The sequence below is a fragment of the Panulirus ornatus genome, chromosome 29, assembly GCF_036320965.1.
Source record: "Panulirus ornatus isolate Po-2019 chromosome 29, ASM3632096v1, whole genome shotgun sequence".
In the NCBI taxonomy this organism is placed as follows: Eukaryota; Metazoa; Arthropoda; class Malacostraca; order Decapoda; family Palinuridae; genus Panulirus; species Panulirus ornatus.
Genome location: NC_092252.1, coordinates 15,572,349 through 15,587,383, shown reverse-complemented (window position 1 = coordinate 15,587,383; position 15,035 = coordinate 15,572,349). Strand labels below are relative to the sequence as shown.

Below are 15,035 nucleotides of genomic sequence, written 5' to 3'. Positions count from 1 at the left end.
TGATGACCTCTGAACCTTGAAACATAAGAAGTAATCATCTCGAGAAGCGTTGACTGATGAGGTGGCGCTCTTAGCTATGGCCGAGGCTAGGCCCTCTCGTCCTTCTGGTTCGAATCCTTTAAATGTTTCACAAGTTTACTGCTTGGGGGTATTGGGGGATCTTCTGACCTGTGTATTATTAACATACACACACACACACACACACACACACGTCCAAGTCTTTCAGGATCACACTTCAGTCTCCTTTTCGTTTTTCTTCTCGTCTGATGTTGGAGGTACAATCCCCCGTAAGGGTTGGAATGATAGTAATTAACGCAGGAGTTATATACGTATCCCTATCAGTCCTTGGGTGTCTGTCGCCTTCAGTCGATATCGGATCATAGCACCGTGCCTGAGACCGTATACTGAACTCCCCTGGCCTCCTACCGAGGCCCAGTACAGGGGCTGGTGAGATGAGGAAGGATGGATGGCTGGCGACCTTACTACCAGGGTGACGAGGGACGCAGGAGTCTTGTGGGGGAATGACTTCCACTCTGAGGCTGCAGAGCCATGCTGGAGGAGGCTGTGGCGGATGGGGTGAGGGGGAAACACTCTTAACCCCCTCTCGACCGTGGACGCTGACGATGGCAGGACATTAGGTGGTGATCTCCTCGAGTCTGAGGTCCCCGAGGTTGGTGAGTGAGGGAGCACGCTGGGCAGCTGTGCCAGGCAGCTGCGACACGGTGAAGCTGCTGGTGCTACCACGGTGATGCAACGTCACGCTGGCCATGCTGCTGTTGCTGCTGCTGCTGCTACTACTGCTACTGCTGCTGCTGCTGCAGGGGGCCCGGCTGTGGCCGCTCTCCACGTTGCTGCTGACGAAGTCACAGTCCTGGTCCAGATAACCCGCCTGCCGGGGAGACAAACCCCCGATAAGCCAGGCAGTTGGCACCACACACCCACATCAACAGACACTGATATAACATACTCTATACTTACATGTATCGACGAAACGCACTCGACGCTCACAAAACACACTTCAAAGTTATTAACAAGTGACTCAGCATTACCCACACTTCAAACCTGACTTAACACACTTCAAACCTTACGTTTCCTAGCAAGATTTACTTCAAATGAACAAAACACACACATTACACACCATATACAGAAATACACACACACACACACACACACACACACACACACACACACACACACACACACACACACACACATCCTAGAGATAAAACACACTTCACACTTTAATCATTTGGCATAAAGAAAATCACCAGCACACACGTACACATAACTATTTGCACACACAACACACTACACCCAACGCTTGCCTTTGAAACACTTGGAATACACCTGAACACCTGGCTTATGAAACACTTGGAATGCCTCCCAACATGTGGCCTATGAAACGCTTGGAACACATCTCAAAACCCAGCCTGTACAACACTCAGAATACACCGCAACACTTGGCCTAAGAAGCACTTGGAACATGGCAACATTTGCCTTAGATGTCAATTGCACCACTCGCTTCCTACATGCAGCTGTTTACAAATTAATCACATTCAATAATGAATGAATGATAGTGTTTGTTTGTTTGTTTGTGTGTGTGTGTGTGTGTGTGTGTGTGTGTGTGTGTGTGTGGGTGTTTGTGTTGGAGGGGAAAGGTCAGCGTTGCTCACCGTGGTCAGTGTGGGTGTGGGCGAGAGTCAGGATTACTTACCTTGGTCAGCGTGGGTGTGGGCGAGGGTCAGGGGTACCCACCGTGGTCAGTGTGGGTGTGGGCGGGTGTCAGGGGTACTCACCGTGGTCAGTGTGGGTGTGGGCCAGGGTCAGGGTTACTCACCGTGGTCAGTGTGGGTGTTGGCGGGTGTCAGGGGTACTCACCGTGGTCAGTGTGGGTGTGGGCCAGGGTCAGGGTTACTCACCGTGGTCAGTGTGGGTGTGGGCGGGTGTCAGGGGTACTCACCGTGGTCAGTGTGGGTGTTGGCCAGGGTCAGGGTTACTCACCGTGGTCAGTGTGGGTGTGGGCGGGTGTCAGGGTTACTCACCGTGGTCAGCGTGGGTGTGGGCGAGGGTCAGGGGTACCCACCGTGGTCAGTGTGGGTGTGGGCGGGTGTCAGGGGTACTCACCGTGGTCAGTGTGGGTGTGGGCGAGAGGGTTGTGGTCAGTGTGGGTGTGGGCGGGTGTCAGGGGTACTCACCGTGGTCAGTGTGGGTGTGGGCGAGAGGGTTGTGGTCAGCTGGGTGGGCTGCCCGTCCTCATCCATGTTGTAGTTGTTGTTGACGGTCAGTTTCTTGGTCTGTGGAGGACACAGGAGGAGGGTCAGGGGACGACACACACCTGGGGTTTATTCGCCGTTCCCTACGTTGGTGATGTAGCGCCAAGAAGAGACTAATAAAGACCTCATTTGCTCCCATCCACTCTCTAGCTCTCAGCCTACTATCCACAACCAGGCATCACAGGTCCTTTCCGTGGTTGTCCCCAGCTGCTTCATATATACTTTGGCTCAGTCCAATGACAGCACGTTGCCCCCTATATATCACATCCCTCCAATTCACTCTATCCAGTGCAAACCTTTTACCCTGCCAGGTCCCGAGCACTCAAAATCTTTTCTCTCCATCCTTCTCTACATGCAAAAAACATAGGCGTGTTTGGAGGAAGAGTTGTATAGGTGTAAGTCTTAGCCGCTGAACAGAACAGAATGGAAGAGGGTGGATACACTAGAAATGAGATGCCCGAAGACGATATGAGGCGTTAGGTGGAGTGAACACATTAGCAATGATAATGTAGATGTGTGGCAGTGAGCATAGTCTGAGTTAGAGGGCTAGCCAGGATGTCCTAAAATGGTTCGGATATCCAGAGAAGATGAGTGAAGAGAGACTGAAAAGAGGATCTTTGTGTCAGAAGTGGAGAGGAAGGCTGTGGTGGTGGAAGGACAGGCTGGAGGATGTTTGGGGGCATTTAGGAGCGCAAGAGGCATGTAGTTGAACGGAATGAGTTAGAGTGATGCAATACAAATGGGATGAAATGCTGACATGCGTAAGGAGCAGTCAAACAACCAGAGTGAACTATGGAATAGTTTACGAGGCTAAGATGACGCTGGTGGTGATCCAAGTTGATGACCAAGGGTGACTTGCAGGAAGGAGGAGGAGGGGGGGTGATGATATGAAGTGACCTGTGGTGACATGCGGGATGACAACCTGACCTCAGGTCATAAATTGGGCTTATTTGTCAGGGTTGATAAGCTAAGCTAAAGTGTGGATGGATTGATGACGTCAGCTACGCAGTTCGTTGATGACCTTATCAGCTGACCTTTGGGGTGATGATGAAGCCCAGGTCACTGTAGGAGATGTCGGTGAACTCTTCCTCTGATGATTCCTCAGTCTTGCCCTCGAGGCGACAGTGGGCAGGACGTTGCTCGAAGACGACGCCACCTTCGCCATCACCACCACCCATGTCCAGGGTCCTCGGCGTGCTGCTCCCTGACCCCATGGCTGCGGGGGTCAAGCTCTGGTCAGTCCAGGCAGGGAACCTCAGGGAGCAAGGTATATATATATATGTATATATACAAAAATATTCAAAAAGGGTAACAGTAATGGCTTTCACACTATCAAGGGAGCTGGGATAAAGACATTCGTCGGGAGAACATAAGGTTGGAGGGCGAGGAGACTGTCTAAGAACAGACCGCAAGATCCATGACGAAGTTATCTGTTGGAGGACAGTACTAGGATCATGCGATCCAGATCTATCAGAAAGAAGGAGACGGGATAATAGAGCAAATGGCGTCTCCCTACCCACCACACCCTCCGGCCCAACGGCTATCAGGAAAACAGACGAGAGTAAACGCCAGGTATTTTGTGAAGGGTGTACTACTATGGGAATTTCTATAGGAAAGTGAGAACGCGATTACTGCCCAAACTTGCAGTGGAAGGATCCGTGGAAGATATTCAAACCTGGAAAAAAAAATGATAAAACCGAAGAAGAAAATGGGTCATATGCTCCCGAGTGGGTGGAATATCAGTTTATCCGTCTTGAGGTAATTTATTTATTCATAACTGATATCGCTGAAGTATTCTCTTGCTATGTCTCAAAAGGTCTTGATAGTCTTGGTGTTGACATTTGGCTGGTGATATATTCTGCTGGTCTACCACTGTGGAGCTGAAGAAAGTTTTGCCCACATTAGTGTTAGATCTCCTCTCTTTTAATTCATGTTATATTTTCCTTATTGAATGTTTGAATTAATGTGAAGAATTTGTCGTATGTTGTGTTATCGAAATTAGCTAGTATTCTAAATCTATTAGATCTCCTTGGAGCCTGCGCAATTTTTCTATATAACGATTTTAGATTTCAGGTTCATTCAATATGATCATTTCTAATTGGCGATATTAGCTTTGTTGTTTTTCTCTGTATTTGCACTGTTGTTAGTTTCTTTTGTTCTTCGTCAAATTTGATCGCCAGGAAATGAATATCATACTGCAACTGAGGTCTGGCCAGGGCGTTGTAAAGAGTATTGCAATTTTCGTTTCACAGCTTATAATTCTGGCTATGAAACCAATCATTCTATTTCCCTGATCACATGCAATTAGACATTGTTTTAAGTCGCTACTGATAATCACCCGAAGGTCCTCTCCTTCTTACATTTGTGATCTAAATTTTTCTCGACACAGTGAAGTACTTTGCATTTGTCAACGATGAAGTCTATTAATGCCATGTTTCTAACAAGTCCAACAGTTCATGTAAAATACTTGAAATCTTCAAGCACTCATCCTTTGACTGAGCAATATTTCCTAATTTCGTGTTTTTAGCAAATTTTGAAATGCTACTGATCAGTCTTGTCCCCAAAGTCGTTCATGTGGATGATGAGAAAAATCTGGTTCATCAAGATTTGGGATAAAGTTAGACCCCAGAGTTGGGATAAAGTTAGACCCCAGAGTTGGGATAAAGTTAGACCCCAGAGTTGGGATAAAGTTAGACCCCAGAGTTGGGATAAAGTTAGACCCCAGAGTTGGGATAAAGTTAGACCCCAGAGTTGGGATAAAGTTAGACCCCAGAGTTGGGATAAAGTTAGACCCCAGAGTTGGGATAAAGTTAGACCCCAGAGTTGGGATAAAGTTAGACCCCAGAGTTGGGATAAAGTTAGTCTCCGGGGGAGTCTTATACACCAATGATATGATCATGTTAATGAACCTTATAGATCCAGGATATGAACCTGATAATTAGCTTTATAGACCAGATACACGAGCCTGACAAGGAGCCTCATAGATCAGTAAAATGAACCTGATAATGAGCCTTATAGGACAATGGTATGAACCTGATAATGAGCCTTATAAACTTGGGACATGAGTCTCATAATGATCTTTATAGATTCAAGACACAAGCCTTATGATGCTCCTTGTGCACCAGTGATACGAATCTGGTAATGAGACTCACAGATAAGAGCCTGATAATGAGCCTTATAGACCAGTGAAATGCATCTGATAACGAGCCTTATAACCCAGCAATGCGGATTTGATAGGGAGCCTTATAGGCCCACGACATAAGGTCGAATGTTGAATATTTCAAGATCTGCTGAAGAGTGGATGTCAAGCTTTGACTTCCGGGTTGTTGAACCTTCCGGGAACGGGCATACATCATTGAAAAGATCGTGTGTACGTGCGTCATCCGTCGTAACCCGAGGGTCGTACCGTCGTCGTCCCCGAGTGTCGTACGGGTCGTGCTGGTTCATGGGTCATATTGTCGTGCTGGAGGGTACCACCGTTTCAAGGTCACGTTTTCGGGAGGTCGTGCTGTCGTACGAAGTAGTCGTACCTTCATGTTCAGTCAGTCGTGACTTCGTGTTTAAGGGATCTTTCCGTCGTGTTCAAGGGTCGTAACGTCGTGTTCAAGGGTCGAACCGTCGTGTTCAAGAGTCGAACCGTCGTGTTCAAGAGTCGTACCGTCGTGTTCAAGAGTCGTACGAACAGGTTCAAGAGTCGTACCGTCGTGTTCAAGGGTCGTACCGCCGGGTTCAAGGGTCGTACCGTCGGGTTCAAGGGTCGTTCCGTCGTGTTCAAGGGTCGTACCGTCGTGTTCAAGGGGGGGTGGGACTATTCACTAACTCAGTATTTGCCCCTCATGGCCCTCGCTAACTACCCAAGCACCAGGGACAAGTTAAGTATAAATGTTACGTTGTTCAAAGTGGCATCTGTTCTACGTAACTATGGTCACACGATACGTTGTTCAAAGTGGCATCTGTTCTACGTAACTATGGTCACACGATACATGTGATATTGTTGTATGAGGCAACGCACAACACAGAGGAGGAGCTGAAGCCAGTAGCCTACTGTCTACGATAGATGTAGCTACTGTCTGCGATGGCTGTAGCTACCGACTACGATGGCTGTAGGTACTGTCTGCCATGGCTGTAGTAGTGGCTACGATGACTGTAGGTACTGTCTGCGATGGCTGTAGCTAGTGGCTACGATGGCCGTGGCTAAAGGCTGCAGCTACAACCACTGTAGCCAATGGCTACAGCCATCGTAGACAGTAGCTGCAACCATCGTAGCCACTAGCTACAGGTACCCTAGACAGCAGCCACAGCCACCGTTGACAGTAGCTACAGCCATCGTAGACAGTAGCTACAGCCATCGCAGACAGTACCTACAGCCATCGTAGCCACTACTACAGCCATCGTAGCCAGTAGCTACTGCCATCGTAGCCAGTAGCTACAGCAAATCATCAAGAACGGATAGAAAGGAAGCAGACAGTCTGCTGTAGTTAGTACTACATGACCCTGTCATCTACAAGACTCATCATCTACAAGACTCACCGTCGTCTCCAAGACGTGTATGAGACTCACATTACATCGTCTGCCAGACTCACCGTCTTCCACCGTGACTCACCGTCGTCTCTACCAAGGTATTGCCTCAGCCTGTTCCTGGCCTCATCGTAGTACCCGCGGAGTCTGTCCACGCCAGAGACCACAGGGGTCTCCTCATGTCTCACGAAGGGGTCTCGCTTCACGGACAGCCTGCCCGCGAGGTGTTCCATCCCACATACACACACTCACACACACACTCTCTCTCCCTCTCCTCTGTCCTCTCACTGTCCCGCCACTGTGCGACCCATAGGGATCGTCGGTAGATACAGCCAGCAACTGGGAGGGCTGGACGGGACTAAGTGGGGTCGCGATGTGTCTCCTCCCGCTCACTGTCGGTGACTGTATGTAAGCGCCATCCAGGCCCGTCGCGTCGCTACTGGCACCAGGTGGCCGCGCGGGTCATCAGGCTCAAGCGGAGCGCAAGGTTGTATTGAAGAGGAGGGACGGCTCCCACCACGCCTTCATATCCCTGCGCTTCTGGCTCCTCTCCTCCTCACAGACCCATAGGGAGGGCGGAGAGGATGGGGATGTCCTGACGGTCTTGACCAGGCGCCCTTTGAACCCCGGACGGGTGGGAGGGGTTGACCTCAAAGAGTGTGAAGTCGGGAGCCACAGATGATAAAGAGGGAGCGTAAGATAATCCTAAATACGGGTACTAATCCGATCCAGTTCACTTACTCCTTCAGCATAAAGCGGCTGCACTTGACCATCAGACTCTCTCTCCCTCTTTCTCAGCTATATGCTGACCTACTGAGGTGGGTCATGTATATATATATATATACATCCTCTACTACGATCACTCTTAAATACATAATGTCTATGAATAGCCGAAGTCTAAACACGGCAGGGAACACTCATTATCGTTTTCAAGGGTGAATGTGATCGAAGATACTGAGTTATTCAGGTTTTCATCGTTAACCTATGAAGACAAGGCATCATCAATACACCTGATCCATTTTGAGTCAATGGTGTTCGGTATCATACAGCCCATGACGGTAGGGTCATTCAGCTGGTGATTTTCCTTCAATGTTCCTTCGAGATATTATTGTCTGTAGTCCTGATATGAAAGATGATGAATGAGGGAGAGTTCATAGAATTTCCTCACCCCGAGATGTGATCCCAAGGCCTTCGTATCCTTCAGCTTGGCCAGAACGATATTCTGTGAGGCAGAGCCTCAGCAGCCTTACATAATTAACATCCCTCTTACTCTTGCCTCACACTGGCAGTTTCATTAAGCTTCCACACCTTCTGACCTCCTTCAATATTAGCCTCGCCTTCAAAAATCAAAATACGCTTCGAAATCTAATTAAGAATTCTTTTGTCAACTCATGTCACTGTGTTCGAAACATAAACAATGTAAGGAGGTTGAATATTGCACCGGCACCCTAGGACCTTGAACCAATGAGAATGCAACACAAATATACCGTTGGTCGTCGCCAGGAATATAGAGTTTCATTTTCAGTTTGGCCTTGTATCTCACGGAAAGAGACTTTTAAACTCGCTGCACCATCACTTTATTCTTATGTGTATAAACACACACTTATACACACAAACACACACCCCTGCACATTTATCGACTAGTCCCAAAAGGAGGATGAACAGCTGGAACAGGGTGTGGGCTGACTGCTGCACAGTGGGGGAATCATGGTCAGCAATGCTAACATCTTCACTACAAAGACCCGTTCATGCGTTAGACTATGAGCACCCTATTGCCTGGGATATCAACTGCTTCTGTAATGTATATTTGTAAAGATATTGTTGACAAAAAAGATAACTGAATCTATGGTATCAATCTATCTAAAGTGTTAATGGTAACCTTAACATTGGTATATATATAAACTGGATCCATTTATCTACCACTAATAAGATTGTTAGGAATGTTAGAGTTGGGAACTGGTTGTAGCCTCATGTGATGGATGGTCAATCTTACAGGGCAGGTGACCTTCCCTCTGGTGTGTCACTCCTTGTTGCCCACCCAACCCAAGATTTACAAAATAAACAACTTTACCAGACATTGGAGGGCCTGGTATCTCATCTCCCTTTGCCTAGAAAAGAAACTAGAAATATAAACTAGGATTACCTTGTTAGGGTTATTTAGTTATCTAGTTTACCTCGACAGTTGTTAAGGCTAGCCATTCGCCATCTGTTCCTTTCCTATCCCCTTCTTGTCCTACCTTACCGTTCCGTTCATGTGTCCCATCTCGGTATCTTCATCATTCCGCCCCTCTTTGCATTCTTCATCCTTTTCCTCCTACTCTCATTCGTGGATGGCCCGAGAATGTCATCAAAGACTGGCTTACTGACCCGAGCGTTTACGGCCCGTTAATCACAGATGATTAATATAGCGCCACTGTATTTGTGACCATAGGATTTACGCACAGTCTATCGCTGTTGCATTGTATAAGAGAGAGACTCATTAAACGTACACATTCTTCCGGGACACCTAGATGTTATACTTCCCACCTTGAGACTTGTTTGGTGTCACTACCTTATTGATTTTTATTGATTTTTATATATCATTTGAACGTAAAAGAGAACAGAAACAGCAGCCTGATCCAACGTACTATAGCGTCACCAATTTTTACCTGTTCCCTATGCAACAATTTTCTTTCAGTCGTGTTCAGTCATTTTCTATGGAAACAATTTAAGGCTTAACTTGTAATTTTTGAAGCAACACTGGTAGCAGGATCCTTGAGGAACTAGATTGATCATCAGGTCGGAAACAAGTTAAACAAAGATATGTCATTCAATAGATTAATTCTACGGTAAAACTACATGCCTTTCTGAACAGCTTCTTTGATAATATCCAGCATATATTGCATGCAGTTTTAACAGTGAGTCATTTCAGTTAATTATATATATATATATATATATATATATATATATATATATATATATATATATATATATATATATATATATATATATATATATGGGAAAACACATAACATGAGGTTAAATCACATGCAAACAGGCAAATTCATCACTGATAGCAGCTCATTACCATTTCATTCATTCATTAACAGTAACTCATTACAATCTAAATAACTCATTAACAGCAGTCCATTACAGTTATCAATGAATTGATCTGTAAAAGACCTTTTTGCTGGATCGATGTGGTGACTTTTCTCCTACTGAGCCCAAAGGAAAGTGTGTTGTTTCTGGCTATAGGAAGCTCATGCACCTAGAACGCTGCATCTTGTGTTGAATCTGTTGATCTTGTTTTATCTATTTGGAAAACTTTTCTTAATTTCACAAAAAAAAAGTTCCATTTGCGCAGAGAGAATAGCTTGGGTTTATTATTGATTATCTTTATACAGCGTTTGTTCGAAACCACGTCCTGATATTGCCTTTTTTTCTCACTTGTATCAGATCTCTGTCTGTCATACAAAAACAGAACAAAAAATCTGTTCAAAATGTTATAACCCCAGCCACGTGACCCCACCCCCATAATCACTCTCCCTTACAATGGTTACTGCCGGATCAAGTGTACAGTGCTTGGCCTGTATTGATTGGTGCTGGATGGCGGAACTTAAATTTGTGATGTTGGGATTTAAATAACTTTGTTAAGTGCTGGCACCTGATGAGGTGGATTGTCTCCACGAAACATGTCATGACACATGTATAGAAATAATTATATGTCTAATCAGATTGTCTGAACTACTGAAATGCAATTTCACCTTCATATATATATATATATATGTGTGTGTGTGTGTGTGTGTGTGTGTGTGTGTGTGTGTGTGTGTGTGTGTGTGTGTGTGTGTGTGTGTGTGTGTGTCCATCCCACTACATCTAATAACTAAAGAGCATCACCCCTGGATATAGAAGACATTCCACTTCCCTTCCCAATCCCTTTAGCTATGTGAGTTCCTTCCCCAACACCTCTCCTATATATGAGGTTCAATCCCTTGAGATGTTTATATACCGCATTATTTTTCTCTTGAGTCTATCTAGAGCCTCTTGAGTATTCATAAACATCTTCGTGCCTATATCTGTATGTTTTGGCTTTATAGTAGAGATCCTGAGGTCTTTCAGTGTGAGTTACACAGTGATTATGAAAAATGTATGTACCTGATCTAACCCCCCCCCCCCCTACACACACACACACACACACACACACACACACACACACAGGGGGAACAGAGAAGGGGGCCAGCTGAGGATATTCCCTCAAAGGCCCAGTCCTCTGTTCTTAGAGCTACCTCGCTAACGCGGGGAAACGGCGAATAGTGTGAAAAAGAAAAAAGAAAGATATATATATATATATATATATATATATATATATATATATATATATATATATATATATATATATATATATATATATATATATTTTATACCAAATATGTATTCATTACATCACTATCAATCGACCGCTCGTAAAATCCATTCGAGCTTCACAAGAGTGAACTGATGGTGTTGTGATGGTGACGCTGTGGCAACTATTTGGGTCGAGGTAAATATGCCTTACGTTCCACGCGTGGTGACTGCGTCTGGGAAATGGATCTCAGGCAGTTTTTCTTGCCTGACTCCATGAGCACGACGGTACGAGCTTTGGACACGACGGTACGACGGTACGGTGCCAGCACGACGGTACGACACCTTCATCACAAGGTACGGGCCTTGAACACGACGGTACGACGGTGTGATGGCAACACGACGGTACGACTACTTCATCACGAAGGTGCGGGCCTTGAACACGACAGCACGAACCATGGGTATCATCTCCTTGACCTTTGACCTGACCTTTAAGGAGTTAGGTCAAAGGCCAGGCCATCACTTCCACAGGTCTTGCCATCCTGCTGAAACTGCAAAATAATGGCACAATTGACCACCTAATTACACCAAGCATTTAACATTGAAGTCAAAAATTTCCTTCGTTTAATCATCAAGATTATAATTAGTCACCTGATTAATATCATGGTTGTCAGGTGATATCTTATCCTTCGAGAAGGTGAAGGTAATTAACACTAAACCCAAAAAGCCATTGGATTATTATCTCTCATACGCCACACTGGTATAATCAAGGAGGGCAACAATATTCCACGTTGCACTGATATTAAGAACGTTATCAGTCTTCAAATCTCTCAAGGAAAGTTTTGAGGTTATGAAACGTGTTGCGTGTACACATGCAACAATTATGCCACGCAAATGGTGTATGTTGCAGTTGAGAAAATTACCTTCCGCATGTCAAGAACAGTTTTAAAAAAAGGTGTTGATTATATGTTTAGATGGTCCCTACATCAGGTGCGACAGCTTCTACCTGCATGTTAGGACAAAGTTAGAATATGCATCTCAAGTTGGGTTTGTGCACTTGAAGAAGCACATAGAGTTACTGGAGAAGGTCCAGAGGAGGGTAAGAAAGATGGTACCAGAAGAAAGAAAGGTGAGTTAGAGTGAGGAGATAGAGGCTATAAAAATGCCTGTCTTGGATGGGAAAAGAGTAATGGGCGACTAGATCACAACCTTCATGTTTCTAAACCAGTTTGATGACGTCAACCGTAAACAGTCCTTCGAAACATGCACAGATAGAGCAACTAGAGGACATAACATAATACTGACCGAGAAACTTGTGAGAAAACATATGACGAAGTACTTTCAAAGTGTACGAATAGTGGTGGATAAATTTGTGGCGGCAGACAACGTACATAAGTTTGAAATGTTTAATGATAATAAGAGACATTTCAAGAGATGAGGCACCCGCTGCGTGTGGAACTCCTTCCCAATCACTACAATCAGGTAGTTAGAATGAGGCAATTACACGAAGGCCTCACCAGATTGGTTTCCTCACTAGAAGACTCATGTAGAGCTGGTGGAGAAGGTCCAGAAGAGCTGAGGGAACTGGTCATCGCTCCGTAACGTTACTCCAGTCGAAAGCGTTTGCATAATGGGGGGCGCATATATTCAAACACAGTACACTCTATGTACAGAGAGGAATGGATAAGTTATGATTGTTTTTGCCTCGTCCATTCAGCTCTTGATCGCTCGTGTATTCATACCAGATGGTGGAAATCCGTAGACTTACGAGACACCTGCAAGTGAGAGGAACTCGTGCAGTAGAGGAAACAGGACACGCAGGTAGGTCTTGCTTAGGAACTGGGAGCCATCTTGGTATATTGCCTCTGACGTCCACTGGGAAAAGAAAATGGGTGTGAGACACCTGAGGAATGAGAGAGAGAGAGAGAGAGAGAGAGAGAGAGAGAGAGAGAGAGAGAGAGAGAGAGAGAGAGAGAGAGAGAGAGAGAGAGAGAGAGAGAGAGAGAGAGAGAGAGGGTGAAGAGTTTAACGGCGCAATCACTGGGCTTTATGAGGCAATGAGTGTCTCTGAGGCATTGCACATATTGAGACCCCCCCCCCCCCACGTCGTGGTGGCGAGTGTCCATAACCCTGCACGGAGGTAACACGGTGGCGTCTTCTGTGCCGCGGTATTTTCCCCTCTTCGTCTTTTCCCTGCCTTAACGTCTGACTACATCCTCCGTCTCCTGCTGAGTGGAGGTGAGGTGAGGTGAGGTGAGGTGAGGTGAGGGAATCGTATCAGAGGTCTTCTAGCAGTCTAGAGTTCCACAGTTCACCCACAATATCACCTTATATTTCACTCTGTGTCGCTGCTCAATTTCTCAATGAAATCCGACAGACTCGTTACGTAAAACCTCCTTTTTTTTCCTCCCCTGTGATGTGCCTGCCCAACGCTTCCTAACGATCTTTCCTACCATGTTTGCGGGTCAAGCTAGCCCTTGATGGTGGACCCTATCGTCCCAGGGGGTACGCTACTTGGCCTTTATCTTCTCACTCGAGAATACTGGCGCGTCGTCGCCTCTCTACCATTGGGTTCGAACATGACCCATGGTATGACAAGGGTCTTCGTGTACAATAGTGTCAGTTCAAGTGGCGGGATGCCATTTGGTCCCTGGGTTTTGTGTGGGGTCCAGACCCTTCGCATGTCTCATCGCTTCAACTGGATTGATTTCAATATCATCTTTTCTTCTTGAGGCACCTTCCCCTCCCCTGAGACTGGCAGATTGCTCATGGTGCCGTCTCTGTCTTCATGGGCAAATGCACTCTGCAACTTTGTGTTCAGCTCCTCACAGAAGTCCTCGTCTGTATCAGCACCTCTCCTCCTCCTCCTCCTCTGAGTTTCATAATCTAATTATTTCCTCCTTTACTGTTAAGTTGTGGTAGTGTGGTGGTGCAGCAGCGTGGTAGTGTGGTGGTACAGCAGTGTAGTGGTGTGGTGGTGCAGCAGTGTGGTAGTGTGGTGGCGCAGCAGTGTGGTAGTGTGGTGGTACAGCAGTGTGGTAGTGTGGTGGTACAGCAGTGTGGTAGAGTGGTGGTGCAGGAGTGTGGTAGTGTGATGGTGCAGGAGTGTGGTAGTGTGGTGGTGCAGCAGTGTGGTAGTGTGGTGGTACAGCAGTGTGGTAGTGTGGTGGTACAGCAGTGTGGTAGAGTGGTGGTGCAGGAGTGTGGTAGTGTGATGGTGCAGGAGTGTGGTAGTGTGGTGGTACAGCAGTGTGGTAGTGTGGTGGTACAGCAGTGTGGTAGTGTGGTGGTGCAGCAGTGTGGTAGTGTGATGGTGCAGCAGTGTGGTAGTGTGGTGGTACAGCAGTGTGGTAGTGTGATGGTGCAGGAGTGTGGTAGTGTGGTGGTGCAGCAGTGTGGTAGTGTGATGGTGCAGCAGTGTGGTAGAGTGGTGGTGCAGCAGCAGTGTAGTGGTGTGGTAAGGAGTTATACAGACACAAAGTGTTATCACAGGAGGTGATGTGGTGAGCCAAGATAACCCCAGCAATATGATGATAATGATGATGCGACATTATGATAATTGCTGGTCACGCTCTAGTCCGCTGGGAGAACTGGTGCAAAATGTAGATGCCTTAATCACGACCCCTCCGACAAGAGCATCCTAACAGACAGCCAGGGGATATACATCAACAGGCCAGCAAGCTCACTACCTCAGTCAGGTGCAAAAAGTTCCCCCTGCTGAGGCGAGCCGTTCAAAGCCCATCTCCCAGCAAGCAAGTTGAAGAAGAAGGTTTTTGAAAACTGGAGACGTGTGTGTGTGTGTGTGTGTGTGTGTGTGTGTGTGTGTGTGTGTGTGTGTGTGTGTGTGTGTTTTCCTCATTGCCAGATTACCCTTTCTCTTTTTATGTAAACTGACGTCATTGCACTTAAAACGTTATGAACGAA

At 46.3% G+C, this 15,035-nt stretch overlaps 1 protein-coding gene across 2 annotated transcripts; it reads right to left on the bottom strand.

Moving 5' to 3' along the window:
- Positions 1 to 38: 38 nt before the first annotated feature.
- Positions 39 to 7,240, bottom strand: LOC139758148 (uncharacterized). 2 transcript variants are annotated; one of them, XM_071679301.1, is made up of 4 exons: positions 6,877 to 7,240; positions 3,308 to 3,489; positions 2,196 to 2,294; positions 39 to 889 (listed from the first exon to the last, which is right to left on the bottom strand). In XM_071679301.1, the coding sequence occupies exons 1-4, from the start codon at positions 7,022 to 7,024 to the stop codon at positions 635 to 637; spliced, it is 684 nt and encodes a 227-aa protein (XP_071535402.1). In that variant the 5' UTR covers positions 7,025 to 7,240; the 3' UTR covers positions 39 to 634. The 2 variants fall into 2 exon arrangements, with proteins under 2 accessions (XP_071535402.1, XP_071535403.1); XM_071679302.1 differs by lacking the exon at positions 2,196 to 2,294.
- Between the last annotated feature and the right edge of the window lie 7,795 nt (positions 7,241 to 15,035).